Source organism: Cuculus canorus, chromosome 3, assembly GCF_017976375.1.
Source record: "Cuculus canorus isolate bCucCan1 chromosome 3, bCucCan1.pri, whole genome shotgun sequence".
In the NCBI taxonomy this organism is placed as follows: Eukaryota; Metazoa; Chordata; class Aves; order Cuculiformes; family Cuculidae; genus Cuculus; species Cuculus canorus.
The window spans coordinates 107,760,562-107,785,903 of NC_071403.1; the positions used below are offsets into that span (position 1 = coordinate 107,760,562).

The 25,342-nt window shown below is 38.3% G+C and overlaps 1 protein-coding gene across 1 annotated transcript in view; it reads right to left on the minus strand.

Annotated features, from left to right (window-relative positions):
• HEATR5B (HEAT repeat containing 5B) overlaps positions 1 to 25,342 on the minus strand; it is a 60,544-nt gene that overhangs the window by 9,373 nt on the left and 25,829 nt on the right. The window contains exons 20-33 of the mRNA XM_054062099.1: positions 22,888 to 23,077; positions 21,393 to 21,562; positions 18,902 to 19,046; positions 17,829 to 18,068; positions 15,822 to 16,073; positions 13,571 to 13,752; positions 12,427 to 12,495; positions 11,155 to 11,334; positions 9,652 to 9,889; positions 8,754 to 9,014; positions 8,336 to 8,463; positions 8,005 to 8,149; positions 2,940 to 3,209; positions 325 to 549 (exon numbers count right to left, since the gene is read on the minus strand). Coding sequence (XP_053918074.1) covers positions 325 to 549; positions 2,940 to 3,209; positions 8,005 to 8,149; positions 8,336 to 8,463; positions 8,754 to 9,014; positions 9,652 to 9,889; positions 11,155 to 11,334; positions 12,427 to 12,495; positions 13,571 to 13,752; positions 15,822 to 16,073; positions 17,829 to 18,068; positions 18,902 to 19,046; positions 21,393 to 21,562; positions 22,888 to 23,077 — 2,695 coding nt within the window. The remainder of the gene's footprint in view (positions 1 to 324; positions 550 to 2,939; positions 3,210 to 8,004; positions 8,150 to 8,335; positions 8,464 to 8,753; positions 9,015 to 9,651; positions 9,890 to 11,154; positions 11,335 to 12,426; positions 12,496 to 13,570; positions 13,753 to 15,821; positions 16,074 to 17,828; positions 18,069 to 18,901; positions 19,047 to 21,392; positions 21,563 to 22,887; positions 23,078 to 25,342) is intronic.

The following is a 25,342-nucleotide window of genomic DNA, read 5'->3' on the forward strand; positions in this document are numbered from 1 at the left end:
CTGGAGGTTATATTCAGTATTGTTAAAGAAAACAGACCAACAAAGACAAATCTGGGATGGGAACTCCTGAGATGTAAATCCCTTTTCTTAAAGGCAATGCTGTGCATTGTCTTCAATGCAACCGATTAAGTAACTCTAAACAGTTATATGCTGCATGCACTCAGGTCTTTCTCCCATATCAGTTCTACAAGCAATTCATCATCTGTTTTAATCTCCAACTCTCAGACATGAAGCCCATTAAATTACAGGCAGATACAATACTTGCCTTTTCATTACAGCAAAACTCAGTTCTCTTTAACTCTCCTACACCAGGAAATCACTTACCAGGCTGAGAGTATTCCAAGACAGATGCCAGAGTGCTGCGGATAAGAGCTGTCCATTGTTTCTGAGTTTTATCAGTCTTGACTGTTGGAAGAGTAACAATAGTTTTTATCCCTTGAAGGGCTGCACTGACTGGAGGTGGGACCTGATTATCTGCTGATTTAACTGCTGTTTCTTTCAATACTCTTGTAATCAGAAATAGGATTGTGGGTAAGACTGTCATACACCCTAAAAAAAAATGAAAAAAGGGACAAAAAAGACAATAGAATTTCTGAAGTTAATTCCAACAACTGTCACAGATAATCTCTTCAGCTTTCCCAATACGTATATATATGGCTAGGAGGCAAAGTAGACACCAAGATAAACTGCAATTTAGGTAACAAGTGACATGTGCCATTCCATACTTTATCACCAAATTAATTCACCGGTACTACCGAAGTGTATCTAATACAAGTCATACAAGCCAACACTTAAAATGCTGCTGTCAATTCAGCAATGACGACTCAGCTATTCAAGTCTTGCCCTGCACGGCATGCTATACATGGTATCTATCATATTAAACACACACAGATTGTTAAACATCTTAAAACCGGATCTGCATATCTCTAGGGTCCTATAAAATAAACAACAATAACAGGTCTGGAAACAGGTATCCAAACGAAGTTATGGCACTTTCCAAGGAAGCTGGTGCGTGGTACAAGCCCCACAAGCAAAGTAAGGAAGTTACTTGGGTGTCTCACATTCTTGGCAAAAGCTGTAGCCATCTGTCTACTCTACAAAAGAGACAAAACAACACTTCTCCTACTGCATTGCTTTTCTGAAGAAATCCATACCTATATACGTGTTTTGTGTCACCAGTCCTCCACATGCAGGCTAGGCATACTCAAGAAATATTGGTCAAGTAACACATAACCTGACTTCAGACACACGGAACTTTATCTCAGGCTGCCTGGAGAAGTTGTAGATGCCCCATACCTGGAAGTGTTCAAGGCCAGGTTCGATGGGGCTTTGAGCAACCTGATTTATGGAAGGTGTCTCTGCCCATGGCAAGGGGGGTAGAACTGGATGATCTTTAAGGCCCCTTTCAATCCACTCTGCGATTCCATTAGAAGGAGTTTCAATGACACAGGTAGACTTTAAGTTTCCACAGGACTAAAAGAAGGATGCTATCGGGTTTAGACATGTAATATCTATATATAGCCCACTGCAGACAGTCAAGTTTCTATGCCTCTTTTTCCCACATCTGTGGAAACACAAATCCTGCTATTTTCCTACTTCCAAGAATGCTGTGAGGATAAATACACAAAGTAGAATACTTATGACTGGAAGAAATTGCTGGAGATCATCTAGTCCAACCCCCTTTTTCAAAGCAGCAGTTCCTCTGTATCAGATTACCCAGGATCTTGTTCAATGGCGACTGCAAGATGCTCATATTTTAAAGAAAGAGAAATAAATATAAAGAAAAAACCAGTCACAGAAAGTGATGATTCTCTTTGCAATTTCCCTCACATCCGAAGTCTCAGTTAACACAAATGTTTGTGCGTGTACTATCCTTGCCTCCCTACAGCTATCAGGCAGCTACATCTTCTAGATGAGGAAAAAACCCCAACTTTATCAGTCTCTGTACACTAACAATAGTTTCAGAGCTACTTTCACCGGTCACTTGCCAAATGCTCGAAGTCATGCCTTCAGTCCGGTCAACAAAGAAGTAGTATTGTTACTCTTTCTGTCCCCCAATGCCCTGCCCAACCCCCACCCTTCTCCCCCCTCCCCCCCCCCAAAACCAAAGAGAATCAGGAATTAAATAAAAACAGTGAGAGACTCCAGGTCATCTCAAAATCTATTATTTTTTAAAGAAGCAGAAGATACAAATTGTCTGTTTGAGGATGACCCTTGCTGCAATTTGAGCACAACTTTGTCCAAATATGTTATTTACCATGCATCTCATTAAATGAGACCAACTGCTAAAATGTCTTATCTACATTATTGTGTGAAACTTCCCAGAGACCCACAAGACAACTCTTAAGCAATTTGTTCACTGAAAAGTAAAACTCAAAGAGCACAGCTTTCCATGCAATTCTGTCCTTTACCCTTGAACTCCGCTCAGTGCAATTACCCTAGTTCACACACATCCTTTGTGACAGTCTCCCTGGGCAGAAGAAAGCTCCATTTAGTTTACAGTAACATTTGGGATGACTGACAGTCAACGGCTGCAAAACCAAGTGTACCACAACTGAATTGTGCTGTTTTTTCCTTAGTAGGATTCTGTTTTCATCCAGTTGCTGCTTTTCATGAACTTCTCAGGAATTTAATTATCTCCAAGATGTCTATGTTCATTTAGAATGTGATAAAAATTGGCCAAAAGGTTTCAACATCATGAAAAAAGGAGGAGAAAAAAAACCAAGAATAAAAACATAGTGATAGAGACCTCATTTCCTCAGCAAACTTGCAGCACACATGCAAATTTAAATTCAAATAAATTCCCTTACATTGCTCATTGGAAAAGCCTGAATTCTTAATTTATTTTACAATCTAAACATACTTTTCAGTAGGTGACCCTTAAAGTATCTTGTGAAAATATATTCACCACTCACATGTGTTTTGTTATGATAGCTTACCTGCTGGAGAACACAAAGAAGGCAGGTCAGACAGTATAGTAACAGCGGCAGCCACGAGACGAGCACTTTCCTCAGAGAGGTGGGATTTGGCAGCAATGTGACTTGGAGAATCTGACACTTTTGAACTCAGATGGGGCATGTGCCGTACTAGGATAAACATGAGCAACTCCATGGCTGCAAAGACTAGAGATTTTCCAGGCACAAGACCACCACTCTCACCTCCTTCTCCTAAAGCAAGAGGATTTTCTTTTTCCTCGATATCATCTTCATCTGTAAAAAAAGAAAGAAATGTCTAAGGGGTCAATTAGGAAAGATTACAGACCAAAGAGTACCTGAAGAACTCTTTCAATAAAAGTTAAAAAAAATCAAGAAAACAAAGTTACTTCAACAGGAAGATATGACAAACATGGTTCATATCAAACTAAATATTTTACATAGAATGATTTAAAGGGGTTTAAAATGCTTAAGCAGTATTGTGAATGCAACAATACTTATTAAAGATCCATTGAGAACTAGGAAAAAAGTAATACACAAAATAAAACCACAGTGATTACTTTGCTTCTTTTAAAACTGATTGTAAAATTAACAGCAATGACTGATAAAGAAATAGGTGTGACAATTTTTCTTTTAATTTAATGACTCTTAAATGTTCCACCCTGACAAAATTTTATTTCAGCCTCGATTGATTATGAAATAAGAAAACAGAAAAGCATTGTAAGATTCTGTGTTCGAGTTCATGATTTCAGAGCATGCAGTTCAAAAAGTCTCTCTCTTGAATGGCAGCTTGGCCAGCTGCAGTCTTTCCTTCTCCCATTAAACAGCAACAGAGATTCAGTAAGTCAGAGCTGGCCAGAACTACCCCTATGGAGCTCCTATGAATTTAAATGATTGCTAGTGTTATCACATTCACTAATTTGAAAAATGCAACTTAATGGGCCTACAGACAACAATCCCATTAATTCATATGAAGGAACAGAGCTTGCATTTTTAGCTGTGCTGGTTCCTCAAACTCCAGCAAAATCCTCTCTCTGTTTTTATGTGAAAAAACGGGCAAAAGCTAATAGTCACTTTTTTCCTCAACAGTATATTGTGCCAGACTAAGATGGTAGTTTTCTTTAGTAAGAGAATACTCTTTGGGTTTTACTTTACTTCTTTTCAGTAAAAGAAAACATGGCAGACCTAAGCTAACCATATATCAATGAACTATTTGCCAGGTTGCCACGTGGAAACTAATTAAGCTGGTAAAGACAGAAGCAGTACATCCAATGTGAGATTTTTAAACAAATGGTAAAGGGATGATTGAACGGGAAGATGCTCTGTTAAAAGCAAGAGGTTATGAAATGTAAAAGCAGCTTTCAGAGTGATGCTAATATCCTTATCAAGCATATTTTAACATAAAGTAGAAATAAACTAACAATATATGCTGATGAAAAGCCTAAGTAAAACACCAGAAACCAAAACATCATACCAGAAGCAGAAATAAAAGAAATAAGAATGAATTTTATTAAAGCTCAATAAAGGCCAAGTAGAGGAAGGATTTAGGTATATTAACTCAGAGAATCTCAGAAAAACTTAAGTTGAAAGGGACACCTGTAAGTCATCCAAGTCCAATCTCCTGTTCAAAATAGGGCTAACTTGAAAGCTAGAGAAGAGACAGTTGTTCAGGGCTGGTCCAGTTTTTATTATCTCCAAGCATCGAGATGCCACAACATTCCTGGGCACTGCTCCCATGGTGACAATTTTTTTTCCTCGTATACCACCTGGATTTCCATCGCTGCAGGTTGTGTCCATTGCCTCTTGTCCTTCTACCATACGCCTTTCTGAAGAGACTGGAATGGTTTTCTCTTTAAATCCCCCTTAAGAAGGGCGATTGCTATTCTATCCGACATTAACCTCTCTTTTGCAGACTAAACAAGTTTAGCTCTCTCAGCCTCTCCTCACGTGTCACATACTTCATCTCCCTAAGCAGCTTAGTGGACCTCCACTGTACTTCAGTTTGTCAGCATCTCTTACTCAGGATGAGAAGGAAGAGCAACAAAAACTACATTCTACTCCAGATGCATCTTCACAAGCTCAAGTTGAAAGGAAAATCATATCCCTTAATCTACCAGTCATGCTCTTCCAATACAGACCAGAGCCTTCAGCACTGCACAGGCACAGGCACACCACAGATTCACAATCAATTCATTATCTGGCATGTCAGCCATCCATCCTGTCAGCCCCTCAAGATTAAACCACTGAACGGGGTTATTCAAGCCCAAATGCAGGATCTTGCATTTGCCTTTGCTGAACTTCAGTCCTGCCACTCAAGATTCCCCTGAAAGGCAGCACTGCCCACCAGAGCATCCATTACTTGGACAATCCACAAATTTGCTGAGGGTGCATTCTGTGTCCTATCATCCAGGTTGTTGATGATGATGTTAAACAGTAGCAGACTCAATACTGAATTCTAAGGAACAGCAGTTGCAACCAGCTGCCAGTTAGACTTGAATCATGAAACTCCATTCACGCCCAACAGCATAACCAGTCATTCTCCTGCATTTCAGCCCATCTCTCTCCAATTTGACAATGATACTATAGAGTACTGGGTCAAAAGCCTTGCAAAAGTCAAATATCCACCACTCTACCTTCATCCAAAGCCAGTTATTTCATCACAGAGGGTGATTAGGCATTATTTGTCCTTGGTAAGTCTGTGCTCACTATTTCAAATCGCATTCTTCTACTTCATGTACTCAGAAGTGGTTTCCAAGGGAATTTACTCCAAAATCTTTCAACATACACAGCAGGCTCACTGGCACACAGTTGTCCCCAAACCAACCTCACATCTTTACTTACTGAAAGTTAAACATAGCATCTACTGTTTGCCATCCACTGGAAAGCTTTCTTGAGCACCACAGCTTTTCAAAGACGACTGTAGCAGCATTGGCATGTCATCAGTCAACTCCCTCAGATGCATCTCTGGTTCACGGTACGCTTTTAACTAAGTTGTTGCTAACCTGATGCTCTTCTACTAGAGGTGGTAACTCTCTCCTCTAAACTTGCTCAATCCACAAAGAGAACTAAGCAAAGAAGATAACACTGCTTCACGTTTTCCCCTGCCACGTCCGTCCTTGGTCTTTCTGCTGCCAACGTATGTATAAAAGGCCTTCTTGTCACACTTGACATCCAGCACCAGTCTCAGCTCCAGCCACATTGCAGCTTTCCTGATTCCACTCCTCCACACCTGAGCAGATGTCTTCAGTAGTCCCCCCGGGCAGTGTGCCCCCACTTCCAACATGCATACACTTCCTTGTCACGTTTCAGCTCAGTCAGGAATTCCCGTTCAGCCAAGTTAGCCTCCTGCCATGCCTGTTTGGCATCTGGCACTTTTGGATGAGCTATTTTTTGTCACCAAAGACGAACCATCTCTCTTTCCTTTGCCCTTCTGGGAAGCTTACCAAAAGACCTCTTCTGCAAGCTCCCTGCACAAGTCCAAGTCTGCTAAGTCAGGCCAAAGCTTTTGCTCTGCTACTTGCTTTCTTCATTTCCCCTAGGATCATGAACCCCACTCCCTCATGGCTGCTACAGCCACAGCTACCTTCATAACCATTTCTTTTGCATTAGCGAGGAGCAGATCCACAGAGTATCTCCCTTATTTGGGCTCTTCAGCATCTGGACTGAAAAGATCTGTGCCTCATATGCTTCTAAAAGCTTCAGATTGTTAGCATCCTGTAGTGTTGCCCTTCCAGCACTGGATGTCTGGATGGTAACAGCCTCCCATAGCCTGTGACTGGAAGGCTTCTTCCAGTTGTTTTAATATGGTTTCACCCACCTCCTCTTCTTGATTAGGCAGTCTGTGGCAAACAAGAAGAGAGTACCCAACTGGTATCATCCTTCACTTCCTTTTAGTGGTATCAGCTCTGACTTGTTCGAAGAGGGACGGCTGGCTTGGATCCCTACCCTGAGAGCTTGCTCCTCTTCTCAACAGATTTCTATGGTGTTCTCCAACTGGATGTCTGGAGATAAAGCCTTTTGTTATCAGAAGTCACAACCTTGCTGTCTCCACCAACTTTGTGGTAGTCCCATCCTGCAGGGCCATACTGCAGCAGAGCCTATGGACGTCTGTCCTTCTGTGACACAGGGGGCTTGGACTCCTGCACCTGCAGGATCTCTACAAAGAACATGAAATTCTTCTGTTTGCCTTTCTTGACACTACACAGTCTCCTACCTTCACATGCATTTCCTTCACATTTAACAGATGAGAGCAATGTCACCTCCAGCCCTGGCTGAACAGACAGCACCTGGAAGACAGTCACATCCAGGAGTCTGATCTCAATTTCAAGCCAGGTCATTAGACCTCTGATGTGCCAGAGGCGACTGTTCCTCAGTCAGCAGACTTGCTGTGTGTCACTGCCAGCATTATGCTGACTTGAGCAGTTTTGCACAGTCTTGAGCAGTATTTCTGGGCTGCATGAGCATGTCTTTCCATGCCAACTGCCTCGCTCCTGTTTGCACAGCCTGTTCCCATTGCTCCTTGTTGCTGACACGCCCTGAATGTCAGTGAAGTAAGAATCTAGATGCAAATCTGCTCCACTTCCTGGCAAGAGCTCCTGGGCAGGGAACTTTTCACCCTGGTTCTAGCAGCCATTCACTCACCACATGAATGCCAGTTGTGCCAGGGATGCACTACGAGACCCTACATTGGGGGCTTGAACCATTAAATCTCAGAGAAAAGGTAAATGAAGTGCCAAAAGACAGTCAACGGAGAAACATTAATGAAACTGAGCAGGGTATAGTAGGATCTTAAGTGGTGTGCTGGATATAAATTTCATCACTCATATTCAAGAAAAATGAACAAAACCTATGACATGAAAAGAGTAACTGCTAGAATTATCACAGGAAGAAAAAACACTTAATAGTTAAGAAATTGGCAGGGAAGATTATGAACACATCAAAAGTATCTGTGGAATACACAACAATTTCCTCCTCACTTTAACCATGCTCTAAAGCATTTGAGTTTCTTTCCCAGTATGAAAACCTGTTGTTTATATACTCTGCAAAGCAAGCCGTGTTTTCAAAATCTTACTTAGGGTGTTCCTTTTTCCCTGCAAATAGTCTTGAGCTGCTCTTACTATCTGCTGGACAACTCCTGTAACCAGCAGCTGGACTGAAGGAGGATCCCAGGTCAGGAGGAGTCGGTGAAGCACGCTAAGGAGTTCAACACCAAGGAGCTACAGTGAAACAAAACATACATTACAAAAATTAATCAGGTCTTAACAATTCCTAATTGTTATGTCACTTGCTTATGATGAGCAAATACTTTTCTCATGAAAAAATAATTACAGCTTTTGTAATCACCACAGATGAAAGACCAAGACCTAGAAAAAGCTGACAGCTACAACATGCTTGTACAGTACCTGATCCTCTGCAATATGGATCCTGGCACACGGAGAATCCAATAAGGTATGTAGCGCTTGTAAACAAGATGTAACATGCTCAACAGGCTCTTCAGGTCGTGGGGAACACAGAAACTGTATACTAACACCTGAAAAGAGCAATAATTTAAAAGAATGTTCATATCATCATAAAATCAAGTTTTCTTTTTTAAATTTCTTTTTAAGTACAGTAGGTTTTTAACAACTTCAGAAAGATACATGTTTTTCTCTATTCTTTTTCCTTTAAAGGAAAAGAGAGTTAATGTATTGCAAATAGCAGAATTATATTTGCTTTCTCTTCTTTACCCTGTCTTCTCCAAGATTTGGTAGGAAAAATAATAAACAGTCACAGCACGTACGTTATCTTACTGGTACTGAACTCTAAACTTGTAACTCTTACCCAAAATTAAGTGCATTCGATCTTTGTTTATCTCCGGCAAAGATTTAGTGGTAGGTGGAGTTCCAGGTGTCTGGTTTAACATAATGGATGTAGCACATTTCTGTGAATTGGGCGTTGCTGCAGCAGTCTCTTCTGTTGATTCTGAAGCATTAAATCCTGTACTGTTCAGCCAAAGTGCCACTGCATGTAATATAGGAGCCCAGGAGTTTCGGTAATGCAGTCTAGCTGTATCAATCGTTTCTGGAGTGTAAAATGCTCCCCCTATCAGCAAAGCAAAGGTAAATTATGAAATTTTCTGCAAATAACAGACAAAAAGCACATACTCTAAATTTATTAGTTTCTTTACTCTGGGCGATCATAGACATATCCAGATGTAATCCTTCCTAATGATAGTGCATCCCAGTTCTCCTTGTGAAGGAGTAATACTAGGTACCTCTCCTAAAAATGTGCAGTGGTCGAAATAGAACAGTAAGGAGAGAGCCAGAAAGGCAGGCAAAGTCATTAGGTCTCGCAACATTTTTCATACAGAACACCCATTCTTAGCTCAGTAAAATATTATAAGACAGCATCTGCTCTAATTTCAAGGGCTATGGGTTTTTTTTTTTTCTTATAGTAAACATCTTTTTGCATTTGATATCAAAGTATTAGAGATGTAGAAGTTCTACAAAGACTTGGTTCTAATGATGCCTGTGGTTCAGATGAAGAATATCATCACTGCAGACTGAATGAAAAAAGCACACTCAAACTTCAAACACACATTCCTACTACATACAGGCAGAAATTCATCACTTGCATAAAAAATGTGCCTGCCAAATAATTTATGGAATAATTTTAAAGTCTCAACTAAGGGTTTCTTTCGATTTTTCACAATAACACAAAAAGAAATTTAAGAGCTTACCATCTGGTGGAAGCTGGGTAGCAAATTCAGCTGGTAAAGTTAAAAGAGCATAATCTTTCAGTGCAGCCAACCAGAGACGGCTAAGTGCAGGCAGCTCAGGTTGTACAAGTGTTATCAAACTGTCTGGTGGCAACTCATCTATAGTACCAAAATCATCCTCATCCTCCTCTGCATTCCTTGAAATGTGTTTTGGTTTGGTCTCTGCTTCTTTCTTAATTTTCATGGCAACAACGTACACCTAGAAGGAACACAGATATGAAAGTACATGCTGTGAGAACCTAAAAAGAAAAAATACAGCAGCCTTTCCCTTGTGAAAGTTACAAGTTCCATACACAGATGACTCACCAGAAAATGACTGGGAAAAAGAGATTTGCAATACAATTATCTTTTATTTATATCATTTTTCCTTTATTTTTACTAGTATATAACATCTAAGGCATTTCCCAAAACAATGTGGTTGCACACTTCTTTCCTAAATGTCTATGACTGCTGCTCTAAGTAGACATCTTGATTTAAATAACTGATTTTATTAAACCAATGCATCCTTACTGCAAAGGCTTCTTTGACACACATTAAGCGCTACTAGATAAATTAGAGTAATTGTCTCTTTCTGGAAGCAGAATACGTATCATAAAGACATAAAAATAGCTTTAAGTGTTACATGAATACAAGAACATCTATGTGTTTATCGTTGATAGATGCTATGAAGGAATAAAAGGATTTTCAAAAGAAAATATGGGAATAAGCAGAAATATCAGAAAAATACAGTAAAAAGCATTTTTAGAAAATAAATAGAACAGAAATAAATGTCTTCGCACAACAGATGCTCTACACCAAAGCTGAATATTACAGTAGGGCGTGATTAACACTATACAGCTGAAATGTACTTTCCTCTGTAATTTCAAAAGTACCTTCCAAGAAAATTTATTGAAAAAAACGCACATCCTAAAGTACTACACTTAAAGAAACCAAAATACCATTTGCGTAATTATATGAAGAGCTCTACAGCATGCAAGTAACATTTCAGGAAGGAAGGTAACGTAAGTAGTGCTAACTCTGTGTCTCAGAAATAGTTGAACATTTCTGGTATTTCAGCCATTCCCCAACAGTATGTACATTAAGGCTGTAACTTTGACAAACTCCTAATTAATTAACTGCAATATTTTACCAGAACATATTTTAAGGTTGTTTACATTTTGGCTTTTTAAGTTTAAGAGTGATAGGATGGGAGGAAAATAAAAATCTGACAGGGTATAAGTATATACTTTAAAACAGAAAAGTGCAGTAAACCAATCAAGTATCACTGAAATATGGATCAGCACAGTGGCAGAAAAAGGAACAGAGAAAGATACAGAGATGAAAACATCCCATGAGTGGATCTGCAACACACAAGGAGAAGGGCAGGTGCAAGGCTCACTGGCTGAACAGCTAGTGAGGTGCGAGGCTGCTATATCGCTGCAAAATCTTTTCTAACTTTTAAAGACTTAATGTTCCAATGTTTACCTCAGCCCAGGCTTTCAGAACTGCAAGTTTTTCCATAGTAGTTGCACTTTCTCGGTAAAGCTGGCTAGAAGACCCCTTTCCTGCTTGCACTTTATCCAGGGAAGAGACAAGAAGGTTGTGAACTCGGCGGAGATCGTTCAGGTCACTTACAACCCCACTTCCTATCCAAGCACTACATACCTAGAGAACAAAGTTTAGAATCATTCTAAACCAGCAAAAAAACCTAATAACCTTATAAATGAAAAAAAAACCCAAAACACTCTAAGAAAACAAAAACCAAAGTATTCACCACAAAATAAAACCCCAACACATTAGAAGTTTTTCGCCTGCTTAAAATAAAAACCCCAAGGTTTTCCTTTTTTTTGCTCCCCACCCATGATAACAGAATTGCTCAGGTAGGTAGCTACAAAGGCTGTATTTGCAAAGCATATTACAATGGAACTTAAAGATACAGAGAAAATATTTAAAATAGTTTTTGAATGCTCCATAAATAGGCAATAAGAAGTCTTATATTCTGTTCGTAAGTGTCTGGTCAAATCATTCAAGTAAGGTGTTATTGCATTCACTGTGAAGAAAATATTGGACAGCAATCAATGAAAGTATATATCTCAAATTATACATTAAAGCTTTATATTGATAAGAAGCTTTCAAGATCATTAATGTCAAGAAAACACCAAGAAACAAGTGAGATAAAAACCTTTAAATTCTGAACAATCAATAGTAGACAGACAGCTGGGTGTCTCAGCACTTTTTTCTTTTTTAATTAAATGAACCCAAACAGGTACTTAAAATCTAAACATCATACAGATCAGCTGCTCCTGTTAAGTGCTATACATTGGCATTTATCCTCTGAAATGCACATTTATGCCCACGCATAACGCAGGCAGTAGAAGTATCCTGGTGCAGCTGCTTTTCTACAAAGAAGAAGGATGAATTCTTCTAGGATAGCTGCTTTGATGCTGGTGGTGATTCTACCAGGACAAGGAAGAGAAGCAAAAAAACCCACAGAACTGACAAATGCAGAACTGACATGAAGACATAATTAGTTTCACAAAGACTAAATATTTCCTGATGTAGCTCCCAAAAGAGATTTTTGCACTTCTGAGAAACAAAATAGAATCTTACTAGGAGACTCAAAAGATGCTGCAAAAACATCACGGCTTAGGTTTATAAAAATTTCCAGTCACTTGCTGCTACTTCTCTTCCCCACCCTTCTACCAAAAAGAAGGAAAATCAGTTTGGCTTATACTATCTGAACATTTTTCTCCATACCTGGCAGGCCTTCGCAGTTATATCAGACGGCGTATCTTGGGAAAAAGCTGGCCTCAGAGCAGCCCCAACCTGTTGACAGAAAGAAAAATAAAAAAATTCCAGCTAAAACAATAGTGACACAACATTAATCTCACCTTGTTTAAGGCTCAAACACATACACAGGTCAAGCAAGACAAGCCTGCCAATTTTGGAACTATAGTAACATCTCAAACTTATCTTTGTTGTCTAGTAGACATTCAAAACAACAAAGTCCTAAACTCGGTTTTGCTGGGTTTTTTTTCTGCTTGCCCATTACCTTTTTAAGCCTCCACTACCTTTGTCAAATATGTGGTATTATCTTTCTTCTGCTAATGAGCATCCTTTTAATCATGAAAGTATTTTGCAATTTATGCAAAGGCTCAAGAAGCCAATGACTTTTTGATGTTCAATGGAATAATGATGTGAAATCAAATGTTTATGCTTAGGTTTGCATCAAGTTCCCAAAATGACAAATACTGGCTAAAAAAGCCTTTTAGGAAGTTGTTATCAGGCAGCATTTTTCAGAAACAGAAGGAACCCAGTCAAAGAGACAGAAGCAACGGTTACAGCTCTACAGAAGGAAGAAAAAAAGGCAGGAAGTGAAAAGGATGAAAGCTTGCCTTTAAAAAGTATTTGCAAAGATCTTGAAGACACAATGAAGACAAAAGAGGTGAAATAATTAAGCTACACAACAAAATAAAGCAATAATATCCCCCCCAAAAAACCTTAAACTGCCTGTTCCTATAAATTCGTAGCTTTTATTTAAATAGAAGTACACACATTCATTCAGAAGGAAACATATTTATTACATTAAACATGGAAGAGAACCAGTGTTACTTTCCAATTCCTAACTCTACAAATGAAATGCCACTCTTGTCAAAAATTCAACATAACTTGTAATATTTGGCTTTAAGAATCAATAGCTACTGAATTTTTAAATTTTGCCAGCTTCTAATTTGTGATAAATTGGAAGACACATACAAATAAATTTTGAAGAGGTGAATAAAAGTCTCTTCAGTATGTTTTCGCACACAAAAATCTTTTGAAGTTACAAAATGTTCTCAAAGCTAATACTGGCATATTGGCATAAATACACAATTTCCTGAACTTATAAAGGAGGTCTCACATTAGCTTGATACTGCTCCAGTATCACATGGCCTGGAAATTCTGGCTCAGGAACCGATGCAAATTTCTTGATAATGTCTTCAAGAGCTTGAAGACCAGCCATTCGTAACTGGTTGCTGTGATCAGTTGCAGCCATGAATGCCATTCGAATAAGGTCAGAGAGATGGAGTACTAAGAAGTCATCTTAGAATAAAACAGAAAGAACTATTTAGTAACTCAAAAGACAGTTAATACAACAGATATTTGTAACGTTTTCCTCACAGACATGTACAAATTTTACCTATTCTTTTTCAAACATCCACATTTACGGTACAGAAGAAGGTAGGAAAGAATATCATGTATTTTTCTCTCCCCTCCCCCCCTCCAAAAAAGCAAAAAGCCACAACTTTTATTCCTAAGACAACCTTAAAAATTAAGCACAAATTTAAAAAAAAATTAAATACATGATACACAGAAACTGCACTGAATACAGTGTGTAAATGTAGCTCTGTAGCTCAGAAGAGATTAGAACATTTAATAGAGCTAATCTTAGTAATCTCCCTAAACCTACAAAAAATCTTCAAGGCAATTGCTGTTTGAATCCTGTGCTTATAGTGACCCCTGCTGATAAAGAAAAACCTTGTCAAGTTTAAACACCTAAAACCTGACTATACCTTTAGTTCTGCTCCAAAAAGCCACATCCAAGGCTGTAAGCAGCAGAAAACATGCAGAAATAACAATACATAACTCAGGAACATTTCTGAATGGACTATTCTTGTCTATTTTTTATTAATTTTCTTTTTTCCTTACTCTCAATTTTACGTTACCAGATATTGTAGAACTAATAAAAAATAAATAATTTTAAAATGTAATATCATGGTGACTAACAATAAACAAAAATTATGAAAGTTATACTTATTAAAAAGTCTCAAGGTAAAAAAGAAAAATTTTGGTTAGTAGCTGAAACTTTTCAGAACATGTCAGTAAAGGCAGACTGGAGATCACTTAAAAACTATGAAGTGGTAAAATCTGCACTTTTTCAAAGCATCACAGAAGTTAGTAAAGTTTAAATATTTTGGAAGTTGAAATTGTGCAGAGGGGGTAGGAGAGGTGTAGAAGTTTGCTGAGGTTTCCTTTTTACCATGATACCAAACCCATCCAGTTCACTTTATCCAAATTCAGAGATGTAAATCCTCAGGATTTTATATTAAATCCTCCACAGGATCCTATAAGCAGCAGTTATTACATAATTTTTCCTGTAATACAGTGCCATCTCAAAATAAACTTTCCCTAAACTTTTCCCTTCTAGTTTTCAAACAGTGACCTCAACCTCAAACCAAGTCAGAAACAAGATCCTCACAAAACCAATGCACAGCGTTAGAACCAGACTGCATCAAAGCAACACAGGCGAAGACCTAATAAATTTCTGTATCTTAAACAGACATCGTCACTACACAACACAAACACTAATACCCATTAATCCTATGTATTCTAGGATGCTCCTGATATTCCTCCTACACATACAAAGTGCTCATGAGCGCTACATGGGAGAAATTACTATGCACCAGCAACACCACCACATGGACAACTCAAAGACAGAAATTTCCCACTATCTGTTAGTAAAACATTTCTTTACAATATAGCTACCACTTCTCTGACCTCTCAATTTTGATCTTCTAACTTACAAAAATATACAAAAATATCTTCAAAACATGAGTTTTAAAACTAACATTCATCACTCTCATGGATGTCAAGAGAATAAACTTCATAAAGCAGCTGTGTCTATATCTTCTTATAACTCCCTCTCACATCCCTCTCCGCAACCAACGCCACAGCAATAATTACCTGACCTTATAGCTTTTTTCTTTCCTAGCATTCCTTCAATCTGGAGGTGCTAAAATAATCTCTGAAGTCTAATTCATTGCTGCCATTATGTTAAACTCAGAAACTGTTTCCAACCCACCCTCAGCTAGAAGCTTTCTGCTTCTATTTCAGACTGGAGGAAAGGTTTGCAAATCTATAGCTTTTTCCAAGCAGATTGGTCTGTCAGAATTTATATCCTCTAGCAAACTTCATTCTTTGTGTTCATTTTGTTAACTACAGAGGTTACACAACTACAGCTTCATTGTCTTTTGCTGGCCATTTCCTTTGTTTTTAACTATTCGAATGACAGGATAACTGCTTGTGTTTTTAATTGGTCGCGTAATCTTAAACCTATAAAGAGGTGTCAGAAATTAAAAAAAACAAACAAAACATGCACATTCTGTAATTACTTTTTGGGTTTTTAAGCCTGGCTGAACGAGCCAGTGCCAGATCAAAGTGCGCCTTGTTCGCATTCTCACATAGCATGATAATTCGGCACAGACAATCTGCTGCAAACACACGAGTTGCCCAACGAGGTGCTACAGAAGGCTTGGATTTATCCTCTTCACCCAAGGTAGTAAACATTGTATCATCGTCCATCTCATCCTTCTTCTCTGATTCCTCATCCTTCCCTCCTCCCAAGGAAGCAGCAGTACTCATGTCTACAGAGAAAAATTGAAAAAAAAAATCCCACTGTTATAATCCACAAAAAGCAGCTAAGGACATATTCAAAACTTTCCTTACATTTAGATTCAGAACAGACTAATTCTTCTGTTGAACCAAGGTGTAGGAATATCAGTAAAAGAAATGTTTTTATCTCTAATCTGGGCTATATTGCCCTTTATTTGGCTGAAATGACATAAAACAAATTCCTGAAACATTAATTCTCTGCAGGTACCAACTATGGCTGAATCCCATATCTAAACTACTCACTTGGAAAATTAACGTAATTAAATTGCCAACAAACAAGGCAAGGAGATTACCAGGCTCAGAATCAGAGAATCAGCTTGGCTTGGAACTATTCAGCTCCTGTTTCAAATAAAAGCTACAGTGCATGTTAAATTGAAACAAAACTACAAAGTTCCCTGCCATGGGACTGGTATGCAGCCAAGCAGGCTTAACATTCAAAAAATTCTTTTCTCTAAGTATTGCTGTGAGACTTCATTTCCGAAAATAAAATTACTTCAGGGATATTAAAAAAACCACAAAATCCAAACAGGGACAGAAAGCAAAACATGTATATACAGTTTTACTATTCAGAAAGGAGAACATAAAATCTCAACGACAAGGTCTAAACTAGGAAAATGCCAAGATAGTGACAAGAATTAGTGGCAATAATTAATGGAGAACAAGAAGAAATTACTGCAAGGATAACCATCTCCACTTCTTAGGGAGCCTAAAGTTAAGCAGCTGAAGAACCAAGACATTCAATGAAGAAAGGAAGAGGCTATAGCAAATCAAGCACGATTAAGCCAATACACAAGAGTGTTTTGAGAAGGCATTCAGGACCTTATGTGGCCAATTTATGAATCTCTTCTTAAAAAGCAAACCAGACTTTGTTCATAAGCTAGTTAGTCAGATCAAAGTGGTTCAATATGGAGCTGCTGGCTTATTAAAGTACAGCTGGGAGAAATGTCTTTAAATATGGTTCTCCTAAAGATCATTTCACCTACTAATAAATAAGAAATTGGACAATCATGTTAAAAATTTTAAAACCCATCCCACATGAAATAAGGACATGCCAACTTCAAACTCGTGAAACAAGTTCTTTCACACTGGGCAGATATATGGTAACTACATTGCATAAAGAGATCCTTGGTAGCATTACTCATCAGCAAATGTGAAGCTGGCAACATTTGTAAAGAGCTTCAGGATTAACTCCCAGTATGTCAATAAACAAGTACTAATGCAAAGGAAATCAGCAGAATCTGCGTCACAACCACCCTACAAGCTGAAAAACAGGAATAAGGTCTCAGAGGGCAAGATCTGCACAAACAAGTCTGCAAAGCTGAACAAGAAGCAAAAGTTTCATCACCATGGTAACCCATCATCACATCAGCAACTAACAAAACCTCATAAAAGAAAGCTCAGAGCACGCATGGCCCTGATGTATAAAGCTAAAAAGAATATGTCTGCTTTCGCTAAGATACTGAAATGTCAGAGTAATAATCACAACACTGCTTCTCCACTGGAAATCCCACAATAAGGCAGCTAACTTTTTAATCTTAAAGGCAATATTCTAATCCTTAACAGTGAAGATTTCTTCTTTCTAAGGACATTTTAATGCACTATAATCAAATTTCTACATGCAATATAAGCTATGTCTTAACTAGGATAAACAACAAGCTCCAAACAAATATTTCCAGAAGATTCTAATACTAAGGACAGACTGTGTGTGAACACTATAGAACTCTTACCACTGGAAGCTGCAAGGACATCCTTACAAAGCATTAGCCAGTGAGAAAGGTTTTCTACTGCCAGTGATGAAAGCATATGTCCCAAAGTATCATGGATATCTGAGCACAACTTCCGATCAGTCTCCCGATCCAACATTCCGAAAAGGACGCCTTCGAGGCCTGTCTCTGTTATATTAACCCCCTGATGTCGAGAATGAGCATCTCGCCGAGAACCAGCCCCTGGTGCAAAAGGATTGGTACCTGCAAAATGATAATGAGAAATCTTTTCTGAAATCAGCAACTCAGTTTTAAAATTCAGAATAACAGCCTAAAATTGGACTATGTGTATGTGTGTGTGTGTATTTCAGGCAATGATACACGAAGTCGTTATTGAATTTCTTCTGAATTAATACTAGAAATACAGCAATTCATCTTGTATATTTTCTGCACAGCAAATAACACATCCAAGTATTACTTGAAAAAAAATATATACAGAAAAAATATCTCTCTTCAAAATATATATCCCATGAATTTATAAAAAATCCTAATAGTAGTGGATTTTAAAGAATCTTTCCAGAGACAAACTTAACTGGCGTGATTTAACACAAGTAAGCTTCCGATTCTGTATTTGTATGAACACTTCCTGCTCAACACCATTGAGCCACTTGTTTTCAGAATAAAATGATACACATAAGAAGTGAACCAGCCAGCAAAGTCTACAGGCTTTGCAGACATGCTGGTTAACAACACAATCAGCATACAAAACCAAATTTCAAAAGAGCAAGACCTAAAACACCAGAAAAGAACTACAAAATGACTCCACTGTATATACACTGCATTCCCTATTTTTTTTGCCTGAGACAGAGAAGTTTAAGTCTGAACTTTCTGTAAAGTTAAATTATAAATGAATTTAAGAAGTAAAGAGGGGTGTGGCCAGAAATTATTGGAGCTAGAAGGGACAGCTTTTGGTTTTGGTTCTGTTGTTGGGCGGTGGCTGTTGAGGGTTTTTCCCTTCTGTGAAGGCAAACCATACACACACCCACATACACATGCACTCAACTGTCACAAAAAGGCCACATGAAAGAAATACTTACTGATGCCACTGTTTTCTTTGTCTCCAGCATTTTTTGCTAAGCTCATGGCATATTCACATACTTCTGCTGCTTCCCTCTGAGCAAGTTGCCGTAAACACGCAACTGCTGCCCGGCGAAGCAGCAAGTGGGAGCTGCACAAATGAACCTAAAAATCAGAGCCATTGCCAGTGAGTGTACTGCTGCACCTCATATCAATCAATCAGTACTGCTACGGACTAACAGCATTCTACTTTTCAATTATTTGTCCATGTGTGAGCTGCTGGGTACCGAGCTCTTCACACGATCTTGAAAGTTCAGAAGTAAGCACTTTTTGTAATGTACAAATACGAAAATAAAGCTGACATGTACAGAGCTGACAGTAGTTATCTGGTTAAAGAAATAAGAGCTTAAATATTGGAACTACTGCATTAGTGTTATTTTAGATTAATTATACTTTCCAATCTGGTACACTCTTCAGTACTACCTAACCTCATATTCTGCTACACCCGTAAACCACACTCTTTTAAACAAGAAGCCATCATCAGCTGCACCACACAACTGCTATCATAAAAATTATTTCAAACTTGTAACAGAATCTGTAGCATAAGTTTTTAAAGTGCCTCTTGATAAGACAGCCTCCGATTTCCTTGTTAACCAGCACTGGCTTCCAGTTCCTTTTGAAACACTTCAAGTACAAGCAAGTATTTTCCTTATATAAGAATTGTACATGGTCTCTATTTTCCTGAGAGGAAGTAACTGCACAGAGAATTCCATGTTTTTCCACAGTGAAAGAGATAAAGAGTTTTCTTTAAGAAATTGATTCTTTATTCACTCCAGGGAATTTGTTTTTAATAAACCAAATGCACATTTGCTTTCTCAGTGTTAGGTTATTAAGAGGATGGAAATGCTTTCCTAAATGAAAGGGCTGCATAGTTTATAAAGCATTTTAACAGTAGATCTTTATTCCACATATGAATAAACAAGATTTTAGTCCTGAAAAAACAAGCAGACTTTAAAGAACCTCTAAATATCACACTGTGGTTGTTTTAATGGAACTAAAACATAAAACATTTTAGGAATTTAATTAATGGAAAGATCATTCCCCATTTTAAGTTACAAAACAAACAACTAGTGCTTATGAAGCAAATGCAGGAAGAAGGAATGAAACTAGATTGTGGAACTGTGTGGTTTAATTTTGATACCTGGCATTAATTCCATTCAAAAGTGAGATAAAAAGTAATTAAGAGTTTGCTAATGCGGCAGGTAAGGCAGACCTTGCCTACATATCAATGTATTTGCAGTATAAAGAAATCAACAAGACAACATAAAGGAAAATTTATCAAACTAAGTATGACTCCAAAATAATGAATATGAGAAAAGAGAAATAAAATAGCTTTTGTCTAGCTGAGGACCATAGAGGGACAGGAAAGAGACAGCAGAAAACCCTAGGAAAAGCCTTCAAGACTGCCATTCCTGTATGAACTTCATTGTCTGTAATATTACCTACTGGTACCTACTGGTACCCTATGCTATAGGGACTGTTTGCCATGTCATACATAGCATTCATACAAAAAACCAACTACCTACAATGGGATACACTGCATCTCTTTCATGCAAAATTTTGTGAAAGAACAAGTGACAGGTTCTGGGAACACACTGCTCTCCCAAGAGTCCTCCAGAGTGTGAAGGGGAAGCAAGGGTGGGTGGTAAGCACGGAACAATGAGAAAATGCGGGAGGAAAGTCTGGAGGGCAGACTAAAAAAACAAGGTCTAATTTTGATTTAATTAGGATTGCACGTCTGCTAATACAGAACCACCAGTTCCACAAAGAATGAAACAAAAAGCTTTGCAAAACATCCAACAGACATTAAGGAGAAGCTTTTCAAATTTTTCAGAATCACACTGCTGAACCCTCTAGAAAATAACTTTAAAAATAGTAATAAAAAAACCCCACAACACCAAAATGCACACACACATACCACCACCACCACCCACACACCATCTCTCTTCTTATAGTTATATGTGGTATGTTTTAGTTTCCAGTCTCCTCACTTCCAGGCTTAAGCCAGATTTTCCTGACAGAACACTAATGGAGGAAGAAAGGAACAGTAACAACAATAGCACAAGAATTTGAATGTCAGCATCTACTCTGCTGACAGTGAACTAAATCCAAAATCCTCTGCCTTTCCCCAGTTCACTCACTGCCCTCTATGGATGGAATCAGTTGGAGCAAACAGTGTTTCAGCATCTTTTTACTCAGTCATATTATATAAAAATGCTTCATATCTTGTGCTGTGACAGAGGAAAGAGAATCACACCCATGACATCATTCTGAAAAGATCTAAAAAGGCTTCAAGACAGCCATATTTCTTTTGCAATCCAGTGTTTTTGCAATTGTGTCTTGCTTATAACATACAAATATTCCTTGACATCTTGCCAAGTGCTTCTCCTCTCCTCTGCTTTGTATGTACATAAAACTTTGGGGAACAAAAGGGATGTATTCGGTACTCACACAAAGACTGGGAACCAGACTGGACAGGTTGACATGCCGTGGTGCAAACATATGAAGCTGCTGAAGGCAGGATATGGCAGCTGCCTGAACTAGCGAATCTGAATGGTCTTGTGTGATTGCACATCCCACCAAACAGGAAGAACGGATTGTTGAAATCGTAGCTCCATTACCTAATGATGTAACACAATAAACTTAACAGGACTAAAATTTTTGTATGACAATCGCCCACCTTAAAACCTTTGAGAAACAAGATCTTTTAATACTTCAGAAGTTCACAGACTAACATGAAATTTTTCTGAATTCCTACCATAAATAGTATCCACACAATTTCAAAAGAACATTAGAGTGTTTCCATACCTCTTTATTAGCTCAGTTAAACTATGTCCTGTCCAAATGAATATTTGATCCATAATATTCAGTCAGAAATATTTGACTGAAATATTTCAGTCCATAGACATAAACCCACTAGAATTATCTGAACTTAAATTTTGAAAGTGTCTTTCTTTCTCTAAACATGAGCAGCTTTTCAAGAACCAAACCATCCCCTAAAATATCAGATAATGCATAAGCTAGCAGACACGTAACCACGTGATTTTAATTAGCTCCATTAGATGAGTCGCAATACTCTTACAGGACAAGCACTCAAAAGAACATGTTTGAAAAATAAACCCATTCTGTATTTTAAGAATTAATCTGCATCAGGTTTACAAAAAAAACCCCTTGAATTATAGAAAAATATAACCTAGAAAAGACAGTCTACATAAACTGTTAAAAGTTAATGACACACCAGATCAAAACGCTTACACACCACAAGCTCAATTAAATCATCTAGAAATTTTTCGTAACAAAATTTAAGTCCAATTCTTGGCTCTCTGGCACTGCATCGATGACCATCCTATAAACATTCCTACAAATCCCACTTAGACAAAGTTATAAATCTGTGTTTTGTTTTTGAGCAACAGAATTTTAGATACAGTGCTTAGCACGACAAGATCTTGTTCTCTGAAGTAAGGTACAGCGATTTAAGAATATGAAGAATGAGTGGAAATGAACTATAGTTCACAATATTATCAATTATGTCAAACTTCATCTCTTCCCATCAGTTAAAAATAAAATGAACACATGTTGAAAAAGCAGAGAAAAAATCTTGCCTCTTGCCCCACCTATACACAAAAACATACGTCCAAGTACGCAGTAAGGGTGCTTTTCACATTTTACCTACCATGCAAATCTACCATTGGCAAGAAAAACATACATCACTGCAACTTCATTATACAACTCTCAAACTGCACTCCAAAAAGCCCCAAGCAGTCATAAGTAGGACGGGAAGTGGTGTTGCTCACAGGACTGTAGCTGAATTTGTCAACATCTCCCACCCCCCTCCCCCAGACCTGCAACAGCAACAATCACAAATTTATTTTCTTCCATTTAAGGTCGTGATATGTTTTCTTTATACAATCTAGATTTTTTGCTTTCTCTTCAAATTCCCACTAACCTTGCAGCTCAGGCCCAACAGTAGTTATTATAGCTCCAAGACACCGGCCTAAGCATTGATGTACTTCCGTATGCGATGGTGGAACTGTTAAGAGCAGAGTAAGAACTAGAGAAAGCGTTGGCTCCACATACCCACGGTACATTGGTCCACTAGAATCTACTATCAAGGCGAGTGAATGGAGAGACCAGGTCTATCAAAAAAAACAAAGGAATATTTTTCAGTAATACATCCAGGAAATTAAAACTATTTTGCATGCAGACTGAGCCTGGCTCTGCGTGCCCTTGCTTAAACATGTCTAGTTAGCTACTCTGACTCCAGAAATGCTTCAAAGGTCTCAGAACCTCAAGCACCCATATAGGAATGCAAATATCTTTAGCATATTCTTTGGCTATCAGGAGTTTTGGGGATAATGGAAATAAGATGAGAAAAAAATTGAGCAAAAAATGGTTATGCACTTTGAGAAAGAAAAGTACAAATACAAACAACACATCCACCCAAAAATCTGACAGAAGAACAGTGAGAGAGGAAAGGAGAGGGAGAGGAGAGGGAGAGGAGAGGGAGAGGAGAGGGAGAGGAGAGGGAGAGGAGAGGGAGAGGAGAGGGAGAGGAGAGGGAGAGGAGAGGGAGAGGAGAGGGAGAGGAGAGGGAGAGGAGAGGGAGAGGAGAGGGAGAGGAGAGGGAGAGGAGAGGGAGAGCAAGAATCATTCTGTTGTAAAACTGTAAAGTCTGAAATTGGCAAGTTGACAAAGTCCTTAGCAGGGAGTGCTTTTGACATTCCAGCAGGAACTGATTTTTATGACAGTTTGAAAGTTCACATGCATTTTCTAATTAATTTTCTTATTAGGTGGTGTGAGAGAAGAAAGCAGTGCTGTCCAAAGTCCACCTACCAGAAGATGAAGAAAAACGTGGTGATTAACCTATTTCAAGTGCAAGATAAGTCAACAACAAAAGAGCAAAATACTTTTTTGTAATTGCCAAAGCAAGAAGTGGGCGAGGGGACAGTCTTCTTGGCCACTAGCATTTCATAGGAAATATATTCCTCTGATAGGTCTGAAAGCATTAGCTCTCTCTACATAAAACCCTGCTTAATTATCTTATTTCAGAATCTTCTTCCATTAAATACACAATGCAATTTCATTAGAAAGACTAAGTTAAAAAATATAACGGTTACAAAGCTAGACACTTGGGAATGAGACACAAAATTTGCCTTTGAAAGTGCGCCTTTTTAATTGATGCAACCCAAAAACTAACAGCACTAGCAGTCATGTAACTATTTCTACAGTCCTAACCACCCGGAGCACATTACAGGTTATCTTTTCTTTCCTGCAAATTTCCGTTACTTGTATTCCCATACAGTTTCTGTGTATCCACACTGATTTGGTGAGGGACGAAGTTTAAAAGCTTAGCTTTTCACGGTGGTCTGGTGTCATACTCTCAACAGAAAATAAGTTGGGCCTACAAGTTCCACCTGGGCTTCCCCTTTACACCTCACATTTATTTCATAAAGCAGTAACCAGTCCCATTTTAAGTCAATGGTACACAATTATATGCCTCAAAATTATTTACTCATACATGAAGTAAGTCACATATGAAAACTGTATTTTGTCTTACCTGAGATAAACTAAGGAGATTTAAAAGACACTTTAAATGGTTTATAGATTATTATTTTTTAAATATTAATTATAAACAAAACTAGGCTTGTTTTCTCAAGTGATAAGCCTGGTGGATGTACAATTCTGTATAGTTACTTGAGGCTTTAGCTTCTCAGTCTGCACGTATGAAGTGCCCTTGCTCACAGGTGGCACACAACTTCCTGCTGCTAAAGCATAATAGTCAGTCTCTATTCTAGATAATCATTTCCTTGCAGTAACTTGTGAAAAGAATGACAAAAAATTACTAGTTCTATCGTGCAATTAGACCATAGTCTTTGAAGAACAATAATTATAGGCAAGACACATGCTTCCTTTCAGAATTAATTCTCAACCCCTCAAATTTTTCCTGGGAGAATAAAGCTTATTCTCCCAATTTTCAAGTATTTTCAACTTAGGAAACTTTCTGAATTGCACAGTCTTTATACATATTCAGCAACTCCAAAGACACTGCTATTTCAGCAGCATGTTTGGTCCCCTTTTTACTCTACCAGCAACACTTAGCAGTTAAGTTGTCTTCTTGTGAGACTTCACGTATATAGGCCATAGGGGATAGAAACCCTTCCATGCCTTTGCCTTGTCTTGGACTTGGCTCTTCCCCTCCTCCAACTGCAGTTCAGCTTGCAACAGATTTTTGTTGTCATAATGTAACCCTCCAAAGATGATGTGTTGCCATACTGTGTCTACAGTATCACATACACAGAATTTACTTCACAAGGGAAAGTACTGCGCATCACCTGAGACTATAGAAACTGACCACGTGTTAACCAATAATTAGTTATTTTAAAACCTCCATTTAGGCAGCT